The sequence below is a fragment of the Trichomycterus rosablanca genome, chromosome 6 (assembly GCF_030014385.1).
Source record: "Trichomycterus rosablanca isolate fTriRos1 chromosome 6, fTriRos1.hap1, whole genome shotgun sequence".
Lineage (NCBI taxonomy): Eukaryota > Metazoa > Chordata > Actinopteri > Siluriformes > Trichomycteridae > Trichomycterus > Trichomycterus rosablanca.
The window spans coordinates 18,434,308-18,461,837 of NC_085993.1; the positions used below are offsets into that span (position 1 = coordinate 18,434,308).

The window sequence follows — 27,530 nt, forward strand, 5'->3', positions numbered from 1 at the left end:
GACACATCATGACAAATTTCAAGCTAAATGAAGCATAGGATGCACATAATGCGTCTGATCCACAACAGAATTAAGCAAAAAGATTACAACAAATGAATATGAATGTATTTTATATCACAGATACTTTACTAAAAGTTTGAATTTGGTTCAGGAACGGTCTGTTTAGGGTGCTAGCAACCAGAGTCACACAGGTATGTTTCAAGTACAGTACTTAATTCATGTGATTATTTGATTTATTTAACGTTTTTACTATCTGGAGGACTATATTTAAAGAGTTTTAACTCATATAAAGACGCTTTTTACTACCATATTTAAAGGATAGTTCATGTAATGTGAATGAGTTTGTTTTGTTCCGTCAGTACTAACAGTACAGTAGTTTCAGTCTGACAGCACTGTTACTGTTGCAGTGTGTGTGTGTGTGTGTGTGTGTGTGTGCTTTTTACATGTACGGGGTTTCCCAGGCCGGACTGCAGGGTCACCGCGCCCATCTCTGTTCTCTGATGGCCGGATGAGAAGTAGAACTGGAGAAAAGTGCTCCTTCAAGGAAAAGCAACGGGAAGTGGCGGCTGGCGGACTTGTACAGTGAGCATTTTTCTCTCCTGGACTTTAAAGACTGAGCTTTGACGGTGCAATAGAGAGATTTGGCTCGGAACACTCCCGCGCTTGTCTTTAATCCTCGTTTGTGGATCGATTGATTTGAAAGCTGAAGTGATTACTAAAGCGCCGCTCCTCCGACCGAGCCGTGTTAGCCTAGCACGCTAGCTCGATCTTGTTCGTTGATGCGTGGATTTGACAGCGACACGGTGATTTGTTTCGGTCAATGCCATATATAGCAAGAGCAACTACGACTGAATACAGGTACGTGATAACCTGTAAGTGTAACGTGAAATGATCTGATCGTTCTGTGTGTTGTATTGGCAGTAATGGTGAGTAGGCTGTAGTGAACGGGGGTGGGGTAATGCCAACAGTTAGCTAGCCAACTAGTTTACATACAGGCAAAAGCATTAGGAAAATGAGCGAGTGCAATTTGCTTAACCGTATGCTCTGTGGAAAAGGATTTTAAAGGCCAGTTGAGTTCTTAACACCGAGTTATTTCGTGCAGAAAGGTCAAAAGCTTCTCATGGCTACCTGTAACTGTTACTTCTCAAAAATGGAGATTTTCAGGCCTTTGGTGTCTAGCACCAGCCAGAACACTTTTTGGTGTTTGTTTTATAATTGTAAATACAGTACCATTTATTTTTTATATATAAAATTGCATTATTTTTTTCGGTTACTTGTTTACTAACTGAACATTTTACTTTGCCTAAAGTAATTTTAGCTTCATGGTGGATAACGTCGCAGCCTAGAAGATAGTTAGCTAGCTAGCTAGCTAGATAATTAGCCACATTAGCTGGCTCGCTACATCATTTGGCACATTCATGTTTTCCCAACCAAACTATTGTTAGTTTGTTCCGAGCCGCAATATCACCTTAAATAGTAAATAGTATGCAAATTGCTTTATTAATACTATTTCAATATTGTGTCTTTAGACACACGTAATACGTATTAAGCGGTTTGGGACACAGCCTTTCTGTCACCAGTTAACTGGTTAGACTCCACTGGGGTCGATTTTGGTGATGTTTAACGCGGTCACGTTATTTCATACAGCATCGGTGCTTAGTTAATTTTCTTTCATACATCAGTCATAAAGTGGCACATATCATTTGCTTGTGCAGTGTATGGAGGATAGTAAATGGACTGTAAAAACAACAAATACGTTCGTGTAGGCAAAATATGAACCCTTGCTGTATGGATTCCGGTTCCATACTGCGTTCATCCAACTGTTATTCTCGAAAACGAACAAATTCCAACTTAAAATGCAGGTTATACGTTAACACTACTATTAGCCCAGTTTATGTCTCTTCGCACTCACGTACCTGTAAATAAAGTGTGAAATCATTGAAACGTGAGGACATTTTAACTTAACGTTACTTACTGTTACTTAAAACGATCCGTCTATGGAAACGAAACGTTTGCCCATCTCTGTTTAATCCTGTTAGCTTTGTAATCAGTGGGATCGGTGTGAATTAATCGAATTAAAGAAGCACCCCTGATTCTAACTACACACTAACGAGTTAATTAATCCGATTGTGTTTTTCCCCCCGTGTGTTTGAAAGGCTGCTAACAAACGTTGCTTCCTATAGTGTTTTAATTCGTAAAATCGCCCTGTTCTATTGTGATCATCCACTGATCTGAGCTAAATTACTCACTCACGACAGCCAGATTTAAACAGGCCTTATCGTTTTTTCTAACGAAGAGTGGATACAGAAACTAACAGTCGATTGCCTGGCTAATGTCTGAATGGCCCCGACTGTGATGACAAACCTCGGTGTATCTCGTTGCGGCCTGTTTTACACAGATCGGAATAAATATGATGTATGATGTGTATACTATACGCATTTGGAACGAGCTAAACTGATATATAAATGAGAAAAATAAACGAATGACTCGGTGGGTCTTGAGGCCCAGTAAGCGGCTGTGAACAAGATGGCGTTTAAAGCTCTTTCTTGTCGGCATCCCTTCTCCGAGTTAGCAGCATGCCATTGATTTAACCCACAGGAAGCAGCATTTATTCAGCCCCGACATTTTAATTCATTAATTATTTAATAATTGATTGATTAAATTATTTAATAGCTTTTTTTGGAACACTTAAGGCCACTTATTTTATGCCATCTGTGTGCTAGTTGTTTAAATAGTAAATCTCACTACTCACGACTCAATGTCAATACCATTGGGGTTAGAAAGGTCTGTTTAATCTGCCATTATAGGTGCTTGTCCTCAGGTGGTGTTGGATTTTATTAAAACTCTTGTGTGCAGTGGGTTCTGCATTTCCTTCTTAAAGTAAAGTACTTAAGTCATTTTGGCAGTGTTAAGCTAATCCTTAAAATGTTTGCCCTACATGTACATCACAGTGTAAAATGATTTAAGGTTGTTTTCTAAAGACTGTGTTTTTTCTGCAAGGTGACAGGCCCACTGAAACACTAATTAAAGTTAAGCAGTTTTTGAAGATAAATAAATAGGGATGTAACGATTCACCACAATACGGTTAATAACCGATTCAAAAATTCCACGATTCAAATCGATTTGACATCTAAAAAGAAATCGATATTCACTTTAAACAGCAAAGGGCACTGGCACTATACACCTCGCCTTGTTGGCGTCACTGGCGCTATATGCCTGGTTGCCAAAATTCTGGGTTTTTCAGCCAAATTGGGCTTAATTTAAAATTGTTTTACCTTAGAAAAAAATTATTTCATTCATTATTTAGATAACTAAAAATAATCACAAATACAGTATTTTCTTTTCTTTTTTTAAGACAAATAATAAAAGGAAACTTTGTCATTTGTCTATAATTTCAGTTTTAAAAAATCTGGAAAAAATCATATCATGAACCCAGTATCGTGAATCGCATCGCATCGTGGGTAGAGTGTATTCTTACATTCTTATAAATAAATGTTCCAAAGGAACACCGCCCCTAAGTTTTCCACTTATTTTACTGTACCTATATCAAAGCTTGAAGTCTTGATAGACGTCTGAAGACAGTTACAATGCTAACATCCAAACGGTGACTCAGTAGAGGCGCTGACCATTTAGATTCTAGCATGAGGTGCCTGTAAATCTGTCTTGTGTGCAAGATGTGACAGTGTATGTTACAGTACAGTAATTTAAAGCTACATATACAGTAATGAAGGATCTTGGCCATAGTAATAGAAGAAGAAGAAGCCTTTATTTGTCATATATACATATACACGGACAGTACAATAATTCTTTTTTTTGCGCCCCTGTATTGTATGGCGTCCCTGGAGCAGACAGGGTTAAGGGCCTTGCTCAAGGGTCCAACAGTGGCTGCATAGCAATCTTCCGATTGATGCCTCAAAGCTCTACCCACTAGGCTACCACTGCCCAAAATAGTAATAGTAATGATGGATCATGGCCATAGCACACATTCCAACTTTGTAAAAATCCTTTCAACTCTGCATAATAGTAAACAAAATGCAAAAGGCTATTTGATCAAATTGCTGAATGTCACAGTAACAATGTGCCATGCAATATTTGACAAAAGTATGTTTACACTGGGCACTGCCTGCTTTTTTTTTTTTTGTCTTTTGGCTGCCTCCATAATTAGGGGTCACCACATCAAAGCAGTGTTATTTTGTGAGTATAAATCTACATAACTAATTTAATCTATTTCAAAATGATGAAACAGTTTGGTACAAAGTGAATAACTGAGACTGTGTACGCTTGATTATTTTTAGCTTTTATTAAAGTACAATTATTTTGTTGGGTAGACACAACTTGCTAGCTAGCATTACTTAACTGCTAAAAGGGGTGGCTACTGCTTTGGTTGCAGTTTGCATGTCTCAATTTTTAGTTATTTAGCAAGACCTACATGCTTATCGTATATCATGTCGAAATAACAATATTGCAATCTATCTTGCAGCCCTACACTACATGACTTTAAAAAACTGAAAATTATTTAACCATCATAATCTAATCATTTAGTTAGGGATTGTAGGACGGTACGTGCTATATGATCATTCATCGTTGAGTGATCAAGCAAAGTATTTCAGAGTGGACTTACAGTTTACTGGACAAATTGTATGATCTGTCCATACCAGGTCAGGAGAATGTCTCTAATGTTAGACATTAATCAACAACTTAATGCAGTGTGAACAAACCCTAGTGCCAAATATATACTGGTGTACGTATTTTTTTTACACTGAGATTGAACAGTTGCGTATTAAATATTACATAGTCCTGGTTTAGGATGTACTGTCAGCATATTAGGTTGTGTTTATACTTGAAGTTCTTTTCCCTTGGTCCACACTAAACAAGAAAATCTTAAACTCACAAATGTACAATAGAACCAAAATAATAAAAAATGTGTCATCAAAACGATGCACCATGCTGGGCATAATGCATTTATCAGGGTTGTGTATACCTAGTGGTATTTTAGCCAACTGGAAACACGGCAAGAGGTGATAAAGTAGATAAAGGGGTCAGAACATTGCCAGACATTTTTCCGCTGCCTACAGTAAAGCAGGTACTCTGTTCGCTCATGACACGTTAAGTATCGCTGTTTTTTGACATCGCGTCCTGTATTTGGTTCTTTCAGATGCCTTTGATTTGTATTGTGTTCACATTTAAAACTAACTGCACCAGAATTTGTATAAAAATGGACCCACCCACCGCTATGTTCTCAGTCTGCTTATTTGGTGCACACCAGAGTTTAAAAGGTTCGCACTTACTGTAACAGCAATCGCAACAGGGTTCCTTTTAATAAAACCAAAGCTGACAAATATAAACACAACCTGGGATTACTTATCTGGCTGTTTTCAGTTTAGATTTACCAATTGCATTTTCTTTTGCATTTTTAGATTATTAATTCAAGTTGGGCAACTAGCATAGGGCCACTACAAAGTTGTCCTTATTGGCACTTGCTTGTGCCGTGTTAAATGTACAAATATATTTTGTGAGGATGTCTAACAGCTGATGTGTCCCCAATTAATTCCGTCATACCAAAGAGAGTGTAAAAGCAACCACAAGTGTATTGCTAGCACTCTAATTTTATTAAATGTCTCTTTACATTAGTATGTGGTTTAAGGTGGAGCTAGTAGACCTGGTGGACCTAGTTTGCGAGGACTCCCATTAAAGCAGCTTCCCTCATTAATATTCAAGTAAATCAAATCTTCTTGGTGATAAGACTGACATTATCAATGCTTGACTGAATTGTATTTAAGGCTGAATTGACAAAGAATGTGTTGTTAATGCTGCATAATTTTTCTATTAACTGATAACTGACCGTTAGTTGACGTGTACCCAGTTACCAGAGAGCTTGTAGTGTGGCATCAAAACACATCACAAAGTTTCATGTAAGCACATCTTAATGCTTAATTGTATGGAAAACAGTGAAACACAATGTAGAACAGTAAGATTAACAAACACATTAAGCAATTAGGTAGTGAACATTTCATTACCAGTGCAACAAAACATGCAAATTAAAAAATGCTGTTGGTATATTAAGTGTAGTTATTACAAGGTGCCAAGCAAGTTCTATATTGGAGCATAAAGAGAAAAAAAAAAAGTGCAGATTAGTGAGGATAAAACTCCCTATATAATTTAATTAAGCGTGCCAATTTTGTAATTTTCTTTTAGCCGCTATCTGGCATTAGTCAACAGCTTACACATAGCATCCCTTTAAAGTATACAGCATGTAAAAGAATAGCCAGTATTAGTTACGTTTTGTTTTCCATAGGATCGGAGCGCTTCCAAAAGTTGAAACAAAGTGACTAAGCACTTTTAACATCACAGACCTCGGACGTAGCTCACAATGTCCTGATGCTGACCATTATGCCTGTATGAAAATTGTTGTTTAGTGGATATTAGGTACTCAACTACATAATGAATTGGAGATGGTTAAACAGTTTGGTTCCAGGTAGCATTTTGAACTGTTTTGTGTTGATTGTTGTCATTGTGTTTATTGAATGAACTTGCATCATGATGACGATAATATGATTGTGCTGCCTTTAGTGTATCAGGTGCAGTAGCATTTGGGAGGCGGTTAAATACGATTTACATCAAATAACTTTTTCATTATTATTTCTTTCTATTATTAACAGTGTGTTGTTACATTCCCAACAACACTACTGTACATTATATTTTCATACCAGTATGACACACATTATTATTCCCATTTTGTTGTTATTGCAGTTCTAAGATTGGTTTCCCACCCAAGTTACATTTGGTCTCGGGGGGTCTTATGTAAATATGTTGGTGACCAATGCATCTGTAATATTTGCATTTCTTTTTTTGTTCAAAGTAATAAATATCCAGAGCTCTTGTATTGCTGGTAATGGCAATGAACCTACAGTTGTGCTTTATTATGTAACAGTTTTGTCATTGTAGATGTTCACTCTCATTTTAGTTCTGCTGTTGCAAATAAATTTAAATGAAATGTTTAACCAGTAGCATTTACAGCACATCTGTGACAGTGTATTTGTGACATTATTATTAAGTTACGTTGTAGCATGGCCAGAATTATAAATACTAGTAAACCAGATGTAAGGTCAGATGACAAGAATAGGCCCTTCATTTGCCATAGTACAGTATTCTTGCTGAATAACATTTACTTGATCATATTTATGAATTTCAATATTTTTTTTATTTTTTTAAGTAATAGTTTTTTTTAGTTCTGATGCAGCCTTACAGTCTTGTATAAATACAACCTTTTTTTTCTATACTCACCCAGTTTTTTTTTTGCACAGGAGAAATGCAAATTGTAATAGAGAATGCATGGAGGATTTTAAAATGGGGAAAAAAGTGACTGACAACCTTGTATTGTTGCAGTAGAGGAAGCAGTAAATGCTTTTCTGTCCCAATGTTTTTTTTTTTTAATGTTTTGGAGGCCTAATATGCTGAAATGAATGTACATTAAGAAGTGTAATGAAGTTGACCAAAGCATGACATTTCTTTAGGTTTATACTGTTAGCAAAAAAGTAAATGTAAGAAACACTAAGTTTTGTATTTGCATTTTCCATACTGCCCCAACTGTTTCTGATTTGGGGTTGTAATTATTTTTATACTAATTGTCATGTTGAACACAGTTTCCTATAATTGTTTTCTTTTATGAGAGGCTTATAATTCTTTTTGTATGTATTAATGCCACACTAGAAAATTAATAATTCAGACAGTTTAACCTATTAGTCCATCTGCTGCATTGTCCCACTGATGTAGTTACAGCAAAATGCAGAATTAATAAAAACTGAATTGGACCATATGTTGGTGTGGTTATGCTGAAAGACATGAAAACACCACACACGCACACACAAATTTCCGTTTATATAGTGTGTTTAAAGTGAAAACATTACTGCAACCCTAAGCTAGATAGTGATTATGTGCGAAGAACTGTAAATATCTGTACATAGGCTATGTACAGTGTATGTATGAGTGGTCAAAAGTGGTTATTATTGTACTCTGGTTAGTGGGCTAGAGTAGACAGAAGAAACTATTTGGATCTATTTTTGACTGGATTATATGACGGTTCAGAATGCTATACGTTCCCAGTTTGCAGTTCTTGGTTTTCCTGCAAAAAGAAAAGTTTGGGAAACTGACTGACAAGCACTAAAGTGGCTAAAACAAATTGGTGCTTTCCCATGTTAGAAGTTGTTATTGGAGCTATGTTAGAAACCAACATGGAATGTTACATGGAATGAAAGTGTTTAATGGTTCGTAATGGTAAAATGTAATATTACTTTCTTCTACATTGTAATACATTTATCTTTAATGTGCTTACTCGAGTTGATTTTGGTTCTCTTTACAGTTTAAACACAGTTTTAAACACCATGGAAATGGTCGTGCTTCTAAGGATATAGTTTTGATACTGTTTCTGATGGCCAGTCGTATCTGTATTTAGGTTTTTATGCTAGTGAGGTACGGTAAACCATTCGTTTCGCTTTATTGGAATACACAAAGTCTTGTTTGTGTAAATGTTGGAAGGTGAACTGCAGGGTGACCATAGTATGTTGAGTTGGTTGTGGCATTGATCTAAGAAAAGAACTGTGCAGCAGTTTATTGTACAGCAGTAATTGTTACTGGTCTTACCTTTTTCACTGGTAAAAAAATTACACAGTGGCTAAGTGGGTAGCACTGTCACCTCTGTCACAAAATTAAATTTTTTTACTGTACTGCATTTTACGCACAGAATGACTAGCTTTTCGAACACACCCTTTATTTTGAATTGTACTAGATGTTTGCTTGTTTACAGTGTTTGATTACTGATTGTATTGTACCAATGTATTCGTTTATTCTCAGGTTCTTCTTCCGCTGCTAGATTTAGAATTACTGTTTACACTACATATTTAAAAAATAAGATTGATTACTGTTTGTGTAACTACTTCAGTTTCAGCTGATACATTTAATTTATTTTAAAATATTTTAAGAAGTTTGCCTTTTTTATTTTGAATTTGAATGCTGTGCCAAGGTCCTGCACAATTGTTTATTGTTTTAATGACAAATAAATAGCAGTTCAGTACATTTATATCTGTTAATTATATTTTGTTTTGCAAACTTAGTAATGTTTAAGTCAATCCTGATGCCTTAAGTCTTTCCCACATGATAAAGTATACGGTTTATTAATTCAACAGTGGTATCGGATCGGTATCGGGTATCGACCGATATGCAAAGTATATGTATCGGATCGGTATCGGAACTGAAAAAGTTGGATCGGTGCATCCCTATTTAACATCTTTTTAATCTTTTTGTTTCATCCCAATAGTATTCAGCAAAATCACAGCAGCTTAATTTACTTTTGCCTCCTGTACAGAGTTCTTCTAATGCAAAAGCCAGCTTAACAGCTTGGAAACAAAAGCCTTTTTTCAGGCTTACCTTGTTAGTAAAATAGTCTGGCTTTGTAAGTCTGTTAGCAAGATAACATTAGCAATGTGCCTAGCTTATCAATTTGGACCATAGACCATATGAACTATACTATTCATAATCTCTGCTTCAGAGTTATACTGTGCCTTCCGGAAAGTGAATGAGCGGGTGGACACCATTTCCCCTATTTTAGCCAGCTCGCCAAGATTAACTGTAAATACGTTTGGTTGGGTTAGTTGTTAGGAGTTAATTTGTCCTCCTCTTTAACATAATGGAGACACTATGCCAATTCAAATAATGCCTCAGTTTCACATCTAATGCTACAACCAGTGCTTGGTATAAAATCATCAAATTCTAATGGCTGAATAAAACCTCTAGAATTAAGTGAAATGCGTTACAAACATTTGCAGTTAATTAGCCCCAATTTCTTAAACTGTTGTCTTTTCTATCAAGTTCATTATATGACCAAATGTGCCAATCAATTTAAAGACAGTAAATGACATAAATCAAAGAACAATATGCAACAAATAGAATATCTGATATGTCTCATTTATCTCAGTAGTAACTTTCAAATTATAGGAGGAATTACTTCAAATTCCCTGACACAAATGTACACACTGATCATTTTTAATAAAACAACATGCTCTTGGTTGCAAATATGTTTCCAAATAGTCTAGTTTAAAAAAATAATGAAGTATATGGATAGCGTTTCTCCATAATATTGTGTCTTCTGTTCGGGTCTTTAGGCTTCCTAATGGCTTGTGTTCATTGTTCCTCTAATTGTATTCACTCATCTTTTTTGCTGGCCGTCTTTCTTTCACGTACAACTAAATAAATACGCATGTCTTAACTGTTTAATCACAACACCCAAAATAATGTTGTACCTTAAAGTTACCAAGAAGTTAACGAAGACACAGTTTGATACACTGTTGTTGCTAGATGTTGTTGGGTTATCCTCACTCTAAGCACCGCTTTAGACATTTGCAAATACACACGCAGCTTTTTAATGATCCAGAACATTGAATAGATGAATGTAAGTGTCTTAACATTTCTATTTGGCCTCTTTATTTATTTCATATAAAGCTGTTGACTGCCTGATAACTCTAGGAAGTTTTCTAAACCTCTTTTTTTCCTTCATCAGCTGGTCAGTTTGCAATGGAGATGCTCTGCCGGATTCTTTAGACTGCACTCAGACTCAAGACTCATTGTTAGAAAGACTAAGACGTGCCATCATGCTTTCACACTTCTATTTACAACCAAAATAAAGACTGTTTTGTTTTAGAATTTTAAAACTGAAGCTCTCTTATTTTGGACCCATGTGAAGAACCTATTCATTAGAAAAGAAAATGATGCTTGGAAAAGTGATTTTCTATGTATTGCGCTGCTTCCACAACTGCCTTATTGGATAATATATTAATAAATAGGTAGTGAATATATATATATATATATATATATATATTAATATATATTTAATATATAAATTTGAGATAATTAAACTACCACTAATATTAGAAAAAAAAGCATTGTATGTTTACTTGGCTTATCTTTGTCTGTTCAGCAAAAACAAAAGAAGTTGGGTGAAGGGGCAAATGCTTGTTACCAGCACTGTATTGCTACTTTTTCAAAATAAAGCATTGTGTTCATTAAAAAATATCAGATCAATGTTCAGTTGCTCTACATATATTAATTTGTGTGTTTTGTTTTTTGCACAGACCAGTTTGTGCCCCGGCAGTAGGCGTGAGGACGAGCTTTAGAAGGAGAAAATGAGTGAACTGGATCAGTTACGCCAGGAGGCTGACCAACTGAAAAACCAGATCAGAGTAAGAACCATCATCACACAATCTCTCGCACATCTAATGTGGCGTTCCAAGCAATTTGACTGGGTGTAAACACAAAAGCAATTGACCATGTTTGACGGAGGGATAGGGTCTCTTCCTTCTGCAGTATATCCAGGACTTGTTCGGGCACCTGCGTGGTTAAGGGTGGGATAGCGCGGTGTCACATGAAACCTATCGTGGCTCTCCAAATGCGTTATCAATTCCACACAGAGCCATAAGAAGCTGCCTCATATTGGACGTGTGGCGGAGAGGGCACGTGGTGATTCGGCTCTCCTCAGTCATTGTGGGTTAGCATTTATTACACATCCACTCGCTTTGTGGAAACTCAAACCAACAATAAACTGTTGGAAATTTAATTAAAGGACATTTTAAACCTACAGCATTAATTAAACTTCTTCTTTGTGAGTTATTGTTTAACTGGTTAATCACTAACATCCCTACTATTCAGTTTATGCATTTGTTTGCAACTATCCAGTGCAGAAATGTATTTCCACTTACTAATGGCCTCAGTTGTTACTAATTATTAGCAGTAACTAATAAGTATACAAAATAAACATAAATTCACATTAGGAACATTGTTCCTGTAAGAAATTAAATGTATTCTCCCATGCCACAGTCTAAGGCAGTTGCAGAAGTGCTGATGTAGTGAAACATTGAAACATAATTCTGGCATCCAGGAATTTGCTAACAAGTAATATTTTAACTGTTATTAAAAATCCATGTCATGAATTTATTAAAGGTGCTCTTATGTTTTGGGACAGTTGTAAGCTATAAAGATGATCCTGTGTCTTTATAAATCAGGTCATTTTTGTGCATACTTTTGATGACATTTATGATATGTTATTTTAAAACACCTATAAATCCTTGTTAAAGAGTTGCCCAGGGTCATTAATATTATTTGAAGCAATTTAAAGTTGATCAATATGCTAAGCAGTATACACTGTTAAAACTGCTGTCACTACATTCAATTACAAATCCAGTAAAAAAAATAGGTACAGTAGGAAAACAAAACAAGCATAACCACATTTCAGTGATTGCAAATCCTACGATTAAGGGTGACTTTTTATTGTTCTTGCTTTAACACTTTTTGCTCAGTAGTCCAGGGTCTTTTTTACAAGTGTTAATCATGTAACATTGTAGCTGCAACCTTCTCATCTACCTTAATCTAAATGTATTCAAATATGAGCCTGTTGGTTTTTAAACTGGTTGACATCCGAAAGCAAAGTGTTAATCATATAGGATTTGAATAAAAGCTGATCTGACTGTTCAGTTATGTTCAGGATGCATTGCTGCATAAGATGTATATTAGATTTGCATCTAAATATGTTTTGTAGTGACTTACGGCTTTTTTGGATACTAAATGGATCTTGTGTTTATTTACATTGAGGAGTTTGTAGACACATGGTAATCAACATATGGCTGTCTTTTGCAGGATGCAAGGAAAGCCTGTGCAGATGCCACACTACAACAGGTAGCATATTATTATTATAGTATTTAAATTTTTATTAAACATAAGCATTTTAGGTTCTGCTTAAAAACAATTATATTAAACTGTAAAAAAATTGTAATAATTTGCTATGTTCAGACAGTTAAATGTGTGTGTTCATAGATCACAGCAAACATCGACCCTGTTGGGAGAATCCAGATGCGCACAAGGCGAACGCTGAGGGGTCATCTGGCTAAAATCTATGCCATGCACTGGGGTTCTGACTCCAGGTAATTATTATTATTATTACTACTATTTTTAAATTACTTATCTTTACTGATTTGCAGTTTTGCTGCTTTTGACGAATGGCTGAAACATTTTTCTTGTCCTAAAAGTGGCGTCATTTCATTCAATATAGTGACACTGTGCTTCATCTTTACAAATTTGTGTGATATTTAAATGCTGTTAAATTATGAAGTTATAAGTATTACTACTTATAAAATGTTTAGTACTTAAAATGAATTGTATTCATCACATATTAGTGTCTGTACTTTAGTGTATTCATTAAAGAAAGTTGAAACAATGTGCTGTAATCTGCCTCTTTAAAGGGCACGTCTGTCCAGAATAATGAATATAAAATAAAATGATTTATTTGTAATTAAAACAGTTGATAGCTCTGTTTTCTTCTAAAGCATAATTAGTTTTTGCATTTACATCATTTAGCAAATGCTTTATCCAAAACAACTTACAGTTGTAATCAAATACAGTGCAAACAGTTGAAGGTTAAGGGCCTTGCCCAGGGGCCAGACAGTGGCTACTAAGCCTAACTGCTGAGCTACCACTGGCCCTACATACAGTAGACTCAATTAGAATAATATACTAATTACTACTACTACTGCTACTTATACTGTAATAGTGTGTTGTCAAATGTTTGACTACAAAATGAATATATTAGTATTAAGAGTACACTACTATATTTAGGCCCTTTCTTGATCCAACATGACCAGCCAGTTTGATTAATTTGTTGTGAGGAACTCCAGTGGCCCTGTCCAGAGTCTAGGACTCGATACCATTATCACACATCTTGGGCCAAACTGGAACTTTGCTGTCAGACAAGAGATGTCATCAGTGTCTTATTCAGCCACTGTAGCAGTACTTCAATAGCCAACTGTGTTTTTCTGCATATGTAAATGTCTTCATGTTGTGTTTTTCTTCTATAGGCTTTTGGTCAGTGCATCCCAGGATGGTAAACTCATTATATGGGACAGTTACACCACAAACAAGGTAAAAAGACAACACAGTGTATCGAGTTTTCTATCCAAGACTCTTGAAGCAAATGTTTAGCACTGAATATATGTCTGCATCTTTCAGGTCCATGCAATTCCCTTGCGCTCATCTTGGGTCATGACCTGTGCCTACGCTCCTTCTGGGAACTACGTGGCCTGTGGAGGCCTAGACAACATCTGCTCCATCTACAGCCTGAAGACCCGAGAAGGCAATGTCCGTGTCAGCCGTGAGCTTGCTGGACACACAGGTAGGGATCATGCCTTATATGCACTTGCATTCATTACTACAAACTCCACTGCCAAGGTGCCACTGTTGGACTCCTGAGCAGGGCCCTTAACTCTCAGCTGCTGCATTGTATTCAGTCACAACTCTAAGTCAGTTTGAATAAAAGTTTCTTCTAAATGCTGTATATGTAAAGTGCTCACACCTAAACAAGTCTGTAAGGGTTTATTGATTTAGAGTTGGGTTTTGCTGGCCATGATTTTTAAAGTTGTATTATGGAATGTGTCACTGACAGAAAACCCCTGTGTGTAATTGACATGTGGTTGATTCAAATTTGTTAAATTAGTTACATTTAGAGCAAGAGAATTGTAAGTAGATAATGTATGAAAGCTAAATAAAGGACTTTTACTTATGTTAACAGTAAATTAGACATACATGGTTTTCAACATTATCAGTTCTACAGACTTTAAAAGTGTATTAATAAAGGATTTCATTCCTTTCATTTGCTTTAATATTTAAGAGCCACCACAGCAGATCATTCTGGTCTGCATTACTGATTTGACACAGTTTTTATCATGAATGCCCTTCCAGATGCAGCCCTCTTTATTTTTTTTATCAAGGCCTGGGACCAATCGTGAGATTGCACTGAAAAGCCACTGCCACCTTCCGTTTCGTTTTTAGGTATATGATATAGAAAGTAAAACAAAAGGGCAAGCTATGAATTTCTCATAGTGTAGACCAGACCTGGGCATTGTACGGCCCGCGAGACATCTCCAACCGGCCCGCATGAGGTTCGAGGCAATTAAAAATTTGATGTAAATAAATGTACATCAAACATGCAGTATAACAGGATTGATTTTGACGGGAGCGCTGTGTCTTTAAATATCCGTAAATTTAGTTTTCGTGTGCGCGAGTGTATCAGCTTCACCGTAATGCGAACAGAACTGAGTGTGATTGACGGTGGAGTTTTTAACAAGACATGAACTTCCGAAGTATTTATTTACTGAAGTCAGGTGTAAAGCTGTTTAACGATCACAATTTAGGCTCTAAATCGCTGTTGCGGTACTAAACAGAGAAATACAAGAACATGAACGATGCAGAGCGTCACACCTGAAGCTTCACTAACTAAACTGCAAAAGCAACAAAGACTTTTTATAAAGTTTAACACATCCAGAACTGAAGCAGTCAGCACCAGCTTTGTGATTTTAAAAAGAATATCCAACAATAACAAAGGACTGAAAAACAAATGTGGTAATTAGACTCCAAACAAAATAGTTTAAAAATCTGCACATTTGTTCACATTAGTTTTTTTGCTTTTTATTTGTTTAAAAAGTAAAATAATGTTGATGTTTTTTCTCTGCCTACTTCTAATTTTCTGATTGTAACATCTAAACATTAACAGCTTATTAGAACTGCACAATTTACTGCTTCTCATAAAGAGTGGGCAGTTGTAGCCTAGTGCTTAAGGTACTGGACTAGTAAATACAAGGTCGCTGGTTCAAACCCCTCCACTGCCAGGTTGCTGCTTTTGGGCCCTTGAGCAAGGCCCTTAACCCTCAATTGCTCAGACTGTATAGTGTAACTGTAATGTAAGTCGCTTTGGATAAAGACGTAAACGCTAAATGCTGAAAATGTAATGTAAATGTAAATAAAGAGATAAAATTAATATTGAGCAGAATTAAGTTCACCTTATTGGTCCGGCCCTCCACAACAGTCCCAGTTTCTTATGTGGCCCCTTGGAAAATTTAATTGCCCACCCCTGGTGTAGACTGAGAAAACAGAGAATGAACTGGTGTTTTGGATGAAAGTTAAATGCTTTTTTCCTGTTTGTATGTATATGATAAAGAAAGTACAATAGAAGGGCAAGTTACAAGGGTGGGCTGAGAACACTTAAGTTAAAACTGAGAGAATAAACTGGTGTTTTGGATGAAAGGTTAATGCTTTTTCCTGTTTGTTTCCAGGTTACCTGTCTTGCTGCCGTTTCCTTGATGACAACCAGATTGTTACGAGTTCTGGTGACACCACCTGGTGAGAGATAGGAACTGAAGTTGAACCAAAATATTTTAGCCAGGTTTTTAAGTCGGAAGTAATCATAGTTATGCCAAAATTGATGGATAAATATGAACGTTGGTGGCAACTTTGCCAGTTTGACATACATTTGAGCTTTTGAAGATTATTTATATTGTCAATAGAAAATGTAAAGCTTAATTTTCTTAATCTAAAAACACTATCTGGTCTTTATAAAAGTCCTACTGACAAAACAAATGGATCTTTATAAAGTTCTGAAACACTTGGAACAAAATCTCTGTTGGTAATCAGAGCTGTTTATCAAACCTTATATAAAGGATTCTTCTTAAACATCCATGTTTTACAGCTGCCATGTTTTAATCATGTGCAGTATATAAAAATTCAATGCACTTAGTTATTTATAGCTTATAAAGGTGGTCATGATTAGTCATTGTTATTGGTGTCAGTATCACATTCAGCACCTGTGCACAGCTAAAAATAAACAAGCTGTCATTGAGAGATATTGATAGAGTAAAGGATCCTTTTTTCTTCCTGCTTTGACTACTTCCAGAAATCTATGACAAAGATTAAACTTGATGTTTTTCACTCAGATCTAAAAAAGCAGCAGTCACTTCAGCTTGTGTGACAATAATAAACTGGTGTTGCCAACCAACTCGAATGAAATATAACCATGTGATGGTGTAAAAACACTGCATTCCATTTTAAGTCTATGGCATTAACTGGGTCGATCAGATTTAACATTTAAACTTTTCTTACTATTTACCTGGATCATATTCTGTCTTTTCACCCAACTCAGTCATATCAGTGTTGAACAACAAGTTAATATAATTTATTATTACTCTATAGAGTGAAGTTCTCTCCTTAGTCACTTAGATGTTATAGATGGCTTAAAAGTGAAAGATCTTCAGAAAGGCAGTCCACTGAGCTGTAGTCACTGTAGCCTGTGTTTGTCTTTCAGTGCTCTGTGGGATATAGAGACCGGCCAGCAGACAACCACATTCGCAGGTCACACTGGAGATGTGATGAGTCTTTCCCTGGCTCCAGACTCTAGAACCTTTGTGTCTGGAGCCTGTGACGCCTCTGCTAAGCTGTGGGATGTGCGTGAGGGCATGTGCCGACAGACCTTTACTGGCCACGAGTCCGATATCAATGCAATCTGCGTGAGTAGTGCACATTTTTGCTTTTGTGATTAGACTTGTAGGTGGTAAAGTTGCCCTCTGTCCAATTATCTCTGTGCATGTGTCTCACTGGGTGATTTCATATCAATAAATTTGGTGTTACACAAAAGGTAGCATCAGTTACAGTAGCACATTTTATTAAAGATCCTTTTGAAAAAAGTAAATTCCATCCTAAGTACCACCTTTAGCAACAATGACTGAAACTTGTGTAAAAAGCTTATTGTTTTGCAGAATATTCACAAATCTTGTAACACACAAAAACTTGGTAACCTTGATTGGCTTTAGCAAGCTCTGCCACGGTTCATGATTGTTTGCTTGGCAATGCAGAGAAGAAAGATAGATGATAGAATAAAATAGAATGCCTTAATTTGTCGTATACAGTACAACAAAATTTTTTTTTTTTGCATATCCAAGCTTGAAAGCTGGGGTCAGAGCAAACAATAAACTATTCTAGATACACCCCAACATCAGGAGTAAACCAAAAATACACTATGGAAAACACGTAGTTTAAGTAATCAGCTCTTTAGGTGTTGGTGCATTAGACTAGAATGGCCTATTCTACATAGTGTAGAAACCCCATACTAGGAGTCTGTCTGAAAACCTAGTGAGCTGCCTACTGCTTACCTGGACAGCTGACTCAGTAGAAAGGATTTTATTTTTTGAACTCATAAGGCAGTTTGTTTACATTATATTATTTATATAAGCGAAAAATTCAGTGACGTACTTGCTATCACAGTTAACCTCAGGCCATTTAAACCAATTGGCTGAAACACTCCTTGAACACCTTTCATACAAATTTTAGAAATTAATGAGAATTTATTTACAATCGAAAAGAGTTTAAGAAAAGTTTGTAAGAAAAGTTGTGCCATATTAAATGCTGGGATTGCCTTCACCGCTAAGGAAGCATTGGATGCTCCGTTGTTATTCAGTCAAAATATAAGTCAGAATGAAGGTATGATTGATTATTGCATTGGAAGAATCTCCATTGGTCATCCATTTTTCCTTCTTTTGGCTGGTTTCATAATCAGGGGACTTTGGCACAGTTTTTATGCTGGACACAACCCTTTATTTTTTTATCCAAGCTTGGGACCAGCACAAAGAGCATACTGACAAATGTCTAGACCAGGGGTCTCAAACTCGCGGCCCGCGGGCCAATTGCGGCCCGCAGGCCGATATTTTGTGGCCCCCAACATAACATCAAAGTTCATTGTTAGTGCGGCCCACGCGGTTTTCTCACATGCACCTATTTTGCCGAGTCGTTGCGCAATTCTTTACCCTTCGCATTTTATTATTTTTTTCACTTAGCAACGTATTAGCAACGTCACTTGGCTGAAACGTGATTCAGAGCCAAGTGGAGGGAAAATATATCCTGTCAGCCAGTGCAAGGTACAGAGGACAGAAAGTTGCGATCGCAAAAGAAAACAAATTTACCAAGAACAATTTAATCAAAAAGAGCAAGAATTTAAAATATATAAAACAGACAATGCACTTGATATTAAGAATTAAGAGAGGTGAAGTAACATGGACACCAGAGTAAGCTTAGTGGCGGAGAGATTTGGTAGAGCAGAAGGATGTGTAGGATGTAAACAAAAAGAATAAAATCTAGATCACTTTATTTATGAATGTGAAATGCATAAACACCTGAGAGGTAAATTTAATAATGATAAGAAAAACGAAGTGCTCAAAAAAGCTATGAACAATGATAACATTTTCAAATTCCTCTCAGAATATATAGAAAGGGCTTTCTGAATAATATCCCAAACACTCAGGTATTGGGCAGAGGTGGAAAGAGTACTAAAATATTGTACTCAGGTAAAAGTACTACTAAGTAATTTTACTCGTATTTCAGTAAAAATTATTTAGCTTAAAAACTTACTCAAGTGAAAAAGTAACTCATTTAAAACGTACTTAGAGTAAACGTTACTTCGTTACTTGTGTTAGTAAAAAAATTCTTAACAATACTCTCTCCTGTGTAATGCAAACAGGACAAGTGGGTATCTCACAATAGTTGTTTTTAATTAAAATATAATAGAAAAACATCCCATAAAACATTTTCAAACTGTATAACCACTGAAGTTGGCATTAATTGTGGATTCTATAGAGCAGCCTTCTTTTCATCACCAACAAACATCAAACAACATCATACTGCAGATCTCAACTCAAAACAAGTCACGGTTACAGGTGTTGTGACTTTCACTAAATGACCCAAAGAAAACCTTCAAGATGTAAGACAATTCTGGGAATAATGGATCTTTGAAGGTTTCTGGCAGCAAAGTGTAGGTAAAAGAAGCCTATGTTCTGAAGAATTGTTCATGTTCTGAACTGTTATTAATAAAGATTGAGAAGTTTGGATCAGTTGTACTTTTGTTTGGAATACCTGAAACCCTTTTTTTGTGGAATACTTGATGCGGCCCAGCCGCTCCTAGACTCTACCTCCAGCGGCCCCCAGGTAAATTGAGTTTGAGACCCCTGGTCTAGACTGTATGCTTGCATTATGTATTTAATGGACGCTAAGTCATTTTGACTTAAGGCAGGATCTGAGAAATTGAGGATTTTGGGCTTTAACCTGGCAACAACCTCAATAACAAGGCTTGAACCCTCCAATCTATAGTCCAGTTACCAATAAGCCAGTCAGCTCATAACTCTAGAGCGTTTTTTTGAGGGCTCTTGGAGGCGAAAGTTTACCACAGTAAGTCATAGAATAGAACAATAAACACACTATGCAATGCAACTATCATTCAATTTATGAGTGTTATTTAATGACCTCTGTGAAATGTGGCACTTGTCTTTAAAAGTATATTATCGTTTAGATAAACTACTGTTTTAGTCACTTTCACTGTTAGACCTGTCATAAACATTAATTAACCACCTTGGTTTTCTTTCCTCAGTTCTTTCCTAATGGCAATGCTTTTGCCACTGGCTCAGACGATGCCACTTGCCGCTTGTTCGACCTGCGTGCCGATCAGGAGCTAATGATTTACTCGCATGACAACATCATCTGTGGCATCACCTCAGTGGCCTTCTCCAAGAGCGGCCGTCTGCTGCTCGCTGGCTACGATGACTTCAACTGCAACGTCTGGGACAGCCTCAAGGCTGACCGTGCAGGTTGGGCACACATGCACATGAACTTTTGTACTTTAACATGATAAGCGTTGATGCCTATTGCGGCAATTAAGCCTTTTGCATGATACACGAAAAACTGCTTTCTGCTGGCTGTGCCGCTCAGAAATCAGAGTGAAAACAATTGAAAATGTTGACTGACATTATTGACAGTTTATTTACATGCAGTTTTTAATAAAATTTTAGTTTAGAACTAAAACCTGTTTAAAACTAGTTCAAAAGCTCTGACAGTAATCAGCAAATGGAAAAAGTGCGTTCATGAAAGGCACTCGGTGCCCTCATTACGGATTAAATAGTAATGAAGAGCTACAAAGCCACAACAAGCAATTGTGCTTCAATTCTGTCTGCACCATAACAACAATTTGTCTCATTGGTGGTGCTTTGAAAGGTCAGTGACAAACTGGGTCAAAGTTCAATTAGATTCAACTTTGAGCGTAGCGACAATATAGTAAAAATTGGTGGCAAATAAGGCGCACCTTGCCTTGGTGGGTAGCACTGTCACCTCACAGCAAGAAGGTCCTGGGTTTGATTCCCAGGTGGAGTGGTCTGGGTCCTTTCTTTGTGGAGTTTGCATGTTCTTCCTGTGTCTATGTGGGTTTCCTCTGGGAGCTCCGGTTTCCTCCCACAGTCCAAAGACATGTAAGTGAGGTAAATTGGAGATACAAAATTGTCCATGACTGTGTTTGACATTAAAAAGACTTCAACTGATGAATTTTGTGTAACCAGTAATTACATGTCCTGTCATGAATGTAACCAAGTGTGTAAAACATGACGATAAAATCCTAATAAATAAATACATAGGCAAATGTGCATGGGTGCACATGGTCCACTGACTCACGTTATGGGAAGAAATGGTACAGCAAGCACCAAAGTGGTTTTGCCTCATATGTCAATGCAGAGACCGTACTGTGCACAGTGAAGGCCATATGTATACAAATGTTCAAAAGCAAAGCCAATTTACTCTGGATTAAGCGCACCTTAAATAGACATGTGAAGCTTTTGCATTGTTCATAACACAGATTATTACCAGTGCAATATTTATTTTTTACTTCGACTGGTGTAGGTGCTAATACTAATTACTTTAGGATACATTTACCTGAAAAATGCAGTTTTATAAATGTTAACTATCTGCTTCACTATGTTTAGCTCTGAGAGAGCAATTCAGTCATGATTGCAGATTCTTACCTATTGAACTGTCAAAAAAAACTGTTTGTCTAGGTTTACTAGATCGATCAACTACATGGAAATCTGTTGGTTGTTTTGCTGATTTTTATTTTTCCCCATTTATTTCAGGTGTGCTGGCTGGCCATGACAACCGTGTAAGCTGTCTGGGTGTAACTGATGATGGCATGGCTGTTGCTACAGGGTCCTGGGACAGCTTCCTTAAGATCTGGAACTAAAACCTGAAGGTGCTTTAAACACATGTCTGACACAGTAAGCTGCAGCTTCTTCCTTTGAACTGATATTGTGTGCTTTAAAGACATTCTACAATACGTATAGAATAAAAATGTAGTGAAGCAGAACAGTTTTGTCAGTGTATTGCAAAAACTGGTTTATACTTTATCAATAGTGTGAAAACATATAGATCAAGTGTTATACACTAGATGTAGAATAGGCCGTTCTGGACTGACACATCAACATGATACTAGAAGACCCCACACTTTGCGAAGAATGTGAGACACCCATCAGTATAAAACATATCCTGAGTGACTGCTTAAAGTACAATAGTGAAAGACAAAAACATTTTAAGAAATCCTCACCCAAGATAAAACAGAAATAATCCTCATATTTCTCAATAATATTACACTGAAAATCAAAAAGTATAATAGCACAATACACCAATCAGCCATAACATTAAAACCACATCCCTGTTTCTACACTCACTGTCTATTTCATCAGCTCCACTTACTATATAGAAGCACTTAGTAGTTCTACAATTACTGACTGTAGTCCATCTGTTTCTCTACATGCTTTGTTAGCCCCCTTTCATGCTGGTATTCAATGGTCAGGACCACTACAGAGTAGGTATTATTTGGGTGGTGGAGGATTCTCAGCACTGCAGTGACACTGCCATGGTGGTGGTGTGTTAGTGTGTGTTGTGCTGGTATGAGTGGATAAGACACAGCAGCGCTGATTAAGTTTTTAAACACCTTGCTGCTGAACACCGTGCTGAGAATGATCCACCACCCAAATAATACCTACTCTGTAGTGGTTCTGGACCCCTTCCTGACCATTGAAGAGCAGGCTAAAAGCAGGCTAAAAAGTATGTAGAGACATAGATAAACTAGTCAGTAATTGTAGAACTAAAAAGTGCTTCTATATGGTAAGTGGAGCTGATAAATGGACAGTGAGGTGGTTTTAATGTTATGGCTTATCGGTGTACGTATAATACAAGGCCAAAAAAACCAAGCACAAAACTTGGATTCCTGCCACGAGTATCACGAATGTGAAAATGTGGCATTATAAAAACAAGCAGAAAAACAAAACTTTTATCACTAGTGCATAAAGAAACTTTTAAAAGTTTAAGATTAAACATAGCAGTGAAACATGCTAACACACCAGCGCTGACATCTCAGCTCTGCTGCTTGCAGGCCGTGCGCCTATACAGACAATGATTGGCAAGGAAGCACAATGAGAATGGGGTATAATGGGGATATAGATTCCCATAAGAACCTGCCTTCATGTGGGCGTAAAGAACAGCCAGCTTCGTGCTTATGTAGTAGGGGGTGTGCATTGGTTGTGGCTCTCAAGATTGGGAATAGAGGATTGCAGCAGTAGAGCCGATATATGAATTGGGTATTTGGAAACGACTAGATTGGGAGAGAATTGGGGTAAAATGTATTACTAGAATAGAAAAAAGTCCTGCCTGTTAAAAATGGGCATTGAACAATACTTTGGTACAATATTGTACCACTCTCATGGCTAAAGGTACTTTACTAAAATTCCTCATAAAAATGTCAATCTTAACAGATTTAAAGGTGTGTGTGTGCTGCTTCCATGATTAGAAGTGCATAGTTTAGTGCACTCTAGTGGTGCAGCAGTTGACCACGCTAGTCCTCTATTGTTAAGACGCAGATCTTAGTTGTGATGTCAGCCTGGCTCAGCACTCAAACAATTGTGAAGGAAAGCCAGATAGGGAATCAATTTCTGTCACTGCAACATGAGTGGCTGAATAGTCAAATCCTACTATACTTACTATACCACCTTCCTTTAATTAAAAAAGGCAGATTTCATAATAGTTAGTAACAACATTCTGCATGGGGTAAAAGTTTGGTACTTTTGAAAGTAACCACCCCCTGTGATCACTTGGAGTCTCAATATGACATCAATAACATCTTGCTTTTTAAGGTTTATAAGCTTTGATGTGTCCTTTTACCAGTCACAAAAATCTCAAGCAGTGTCCTATACTAAAAATGTCACATTAAGTTTATACCCTAATGATGGTGACATTGCAATGTCATGTTCAGTATGTATTTTCATATGCATATATGTGCCTGTTTACCAGTATGAGAAATGCTGAACATGTAGAAGACTTCTATTCATTTCACTTAGTTTGTCTGAGCACCAGGGTCCTGGTGAGTTTGGCATGCTATCCAAAACATGGGGAAGGTAATTTTGGCTGTCTAAATTGTGTGTATTGTATAAATGAGTTGGCGACACCCCGTGACTAATAGGCACCCTGTTCACAGTGTGTTCCTGCCTAGTGCCTAATGTTTTATAGGCCTCAAGTATTTTGGCTCATGAAGTCTTTAATTTTCATCAACCGCTTGAACCTGGTTAGGGAAGCTGCAGTTCTAGTTCCATTAGGAAACACTGGGTGCACGGCAGGAATGTCCTGGACATCTATCGCAGGGCTTCAGCCATCCTTCCACTTCAGAGATGGCAAATTGTGTCTGTGTAGACGCTTGGCTGGCTGATAGTGTGTGATGGTGTACTGTAGGGCCAACTGAGTGTTTACCAAACTTTTCTTTGTTAAGAAGTAGTAATATAAAATTATATTGTAGATTTGGTGTCTAGAGGACTGGTCCCCAACCACCGGGCCGTGAACCGGTACTGGTCCGTGGGTCATTTATTACAAGAAAGTATAAATAATTAGAGATCGCAATGAAAACACTGCTTCCATTTCCAACATACAGGTGTCTATCATCTCATATCACCCCTAGGTGGAAGCATTGTCTCGTTGCAGCAAAAAAGGTTGGGGAGCGCTGGTCTAGGACAGGGTTGCATGTCTGGCCAATTACAGCTCCTTGTAATGTCTGGCTGATTGTAACTCCTTGTAATTGTATGTAAAAGTAACATTTTAGTATTAATATTTGTGGAGAAATGCTTTAATGGTAATGTGGTGGTAATGCTTTTTTTTTTTTTTTTTCTTTCCTCTCTCTCCCGGTTCTTTAGATGTCATTTGAACTCCAAAGTTGACTGGAAGACCATTCCAACTTTAGAATGTTAAATTTCACAGCATTGTCAGCATCAACAAAAAACGAAATACTGACTCAGACACCACCACATAAAGAAAGAAACTTCTAAGGGAAAACGATGCCTTTCCTACACAAAGAAGAGCACAATTTGTTCAATCACCCAACTTAAAAAAAAAAAAAAAAAAAAAAAAAAAAAAATGAATTCCTGTGGTATCAAATGAATAACTTTGTGCATTCCTGATTGGACCATTCAGTGTCACCCCCCTGTAACAGAAACAAACACTATCATCCCATGCTTATGTATCATGTGTCTCGAAAGCAAAAGTTGGAGTATAATTGTACAAATTATTTAACTTTTCTTCCTCCTTCTTCTTTTTAGAATTATTCCAGGCACATGGTTATTCCTGGATCCTTTTTTCCTTAATATTTCTTTCTCTTCCGATTTAGAAATTCTTTTAATTCTGTAAAATTGTGTGAATGTTGAAGACAACGTACAATGTGTAAAAGGCTGAGATTAGACAAGAAGGAAGAGCAGCTTTTTTTGTTCTGAAGATGCCAATCATTTTTTTTCCTTTTAATGGTGCACTAGATTTTGTGAGTGAGTGTGTATGTATGTATGTGTGTGTGTGTGTGTGTGGGGTCAGCAGTCTTCATGAGCGTGACTAGATACTATAAAAGAAAACATGAGCTCACTTGTCGATTCATGATCCATACTGATGGGCGACTGATTGGTAGTCCAAGCAGCGTTCAATTCTTCACCTTGTTTAACGGTTGCTGAGCTGTCAGCAATTACTGGGTAATAAGAACAGCCTTAGTTTTCTAAAACTGTAATAATTTGTGCATTGGTTACCTTTTGATGTGAATACAAAAAAATGCCATATCTTTTCAATCTTTTACCATTTAAGTCTGAGGTACTCGCGTCATTTATCCGAAAATGGTTGCTTGTAAATATGAGTATCCGACTTGCACGCGTGAATGCAGCATTATATCTTAGCTACTTTTCTTTCCAGTCTTGTCACAGCTTTCTTTGCACAATATGAAACCTGACTAATGTTTTACCTGTTAACTAACCAAACATGAAATTAATCACATCAAATAAAATTTTAACCAAGAAAATAAAATCAAACGTACAACCCAGTTGGCTCTTTCATAAGGGTTTAACATTGTTCAGACTAACCTCAGAGCTTCTCTTCTGGTCTTACTGTTTTATATTGGAGTTACTCTGTGCGATTGTGACTCTCTTCATCCAGGGATGGTCTGTTATAAAGTTCTAAACTAAACGGATTGTGGGGAAGGAGAATATTAAGCAATTTTATCTTCTTTTTTCTGCCCAGTTTCTGACAAGATATCCCTGTTTGTGCTTGAAAATACAGTTAATAATCTGTGAATGAAATGTTGTACAAATCAGTGTCTGAAAATAATGATTCTTAAATCTTTAGGCGTTACCTTTTTTTTTAGTTTATCTGCCATGAAGTAACGTAGTCGCATGCTGTAGAAATGCTTAAGCAGGTGCTCGTTTCTTTTAGATCCACTGGACTCTGCTAGGATGGTAAAATGTGGTAAGACCTTTGAACAGTATAAGCTTAATTCCAGCCATTTTTGTTTTTCATGCTGTGTACACATCGTTTACTTTTACTGGCAAAGCTATGCACCCAAGTGTAAAACTGAAAGAGGAAGGACTACATATTTCCTGCAGATTTCTTCTGTCCCTTTGCTCCTGTAATTATTCTTAATAAAAAGGTCATTGGTTACCAAGACGTCTTAGACTTTAGATTTTTGTTCAGCGTTTAAAGAACTGAGATTCCAATCCAACGAAACTGTTCTGGTTATTATTTTTTTTAAATTACAATGTTTAAGAAAATGGCATCTGAAACAGCAGATTGTTCTTATTTCCCCACTGTAAACAGATGCACTTTCTTTAGTAGTTGTGAGTTTTTTTGGAAATGTTTTTTTTCCCTCCTCTTTTTGCGATAATGTACAATAATTGTGATGTATTTGTGTGTGCTGCCACCAGTAAAGATTAATTGCAGTTCAATTAAAACTGATTCCCCACTTATTTTCTCATCAGTAATAACCGTAGAGCTCGGCACTCCTCACCTGTTTTGTATTTTATTTTAGTCAGTTGGTGTACAACAGAAAGCTGGATGCAAGATAGATACTATATTAAAATGTACTGTTATTTAAGATGTAATAAAACCAAGTTTGAGATGTCTCTCTGTTTGGATGTTTTGAAAGAATGAAGGCTGTCCAGTCGAATCAGAAGTCCGAGGTTAACCTTAAAAGGAAATTACTTACTTCATAAAGCGAATAAAACAGGCCATGGCACAAACACTTGATGCCACGTTATGAATCAGACTTCCTTCTACAGTGTAACAACAAATGTACAAGGTTGCCAGTGTCTCAGTGGAGGAAGCGGGTGAGTTTAAATATAAAAGGCCAACTGCTGGACATCCTCTAAAACAGTTTCTTTCGCACATATTTCAGTACAGCACAAGGGTTCTTTTAAGTTGGTGCATAACTCTATTTTCCCCTAAATCTCTCAGTGCAAAGTTGTTAAGGGTGTGGCCCGCTTCTTGCATTTTCCAAAATGCTTGTCACCTGT

The 27,530-nt window shown here is 36.8% G+C and overlaps 1 protein-coding gene across 3 annotated transcripts; it reads left to right on the forward strand.

Moving 5' to 3' along the window:
• Positions 1-504: 504 nt before the first annotated feature.
• gnb1b (guanine nucleotide binding protein (G protein), beta polypeptide 1b) lies at positions 505-27,140 on the forward strand. Of its 3 annotated transcripts, none has more exons than XM_062997514.1 (11): positions 505-858; positions 11,124-11,231; positions 12,682-12,720; positions 12,859-12,965; positions 13,896-13,959; positions 14,047-14,209; positions 16,146-16,212; positions 17,171-17,372; positions 20,279-20,495; positions 21,804-21,919; positions 24,906-27,140. In XM_062997514.1, exons 2-10 carry the CDS (start codon positions 11,175-11,177, stop codon positions 21,908-21,910), a joined length of 1,023 nt encoding a protein of 340 aa, XP_062853584.1. In that variant the 5' UTR covers positions 505-858; positions 11,124-11,174; the 3' UTR covers positions 21,911-21,919; positions 24,906-27,140. The 3 variants fall into 3 exon arrangements, with proteins under 3 accessions (XP_062853584.1, XP_062853583.1, XP_062853585.1); XM_062997513.1 differs by having other exon boundaries at positions 506-858; positions 21,804-21,944; XM_062997515.1 differs by having other exon boundaries at positions 510-582; positions 21,804-21,944.
• The last annotated feature ends 390 nt before the right edge of the window (positions 27,141-27,530 follow it).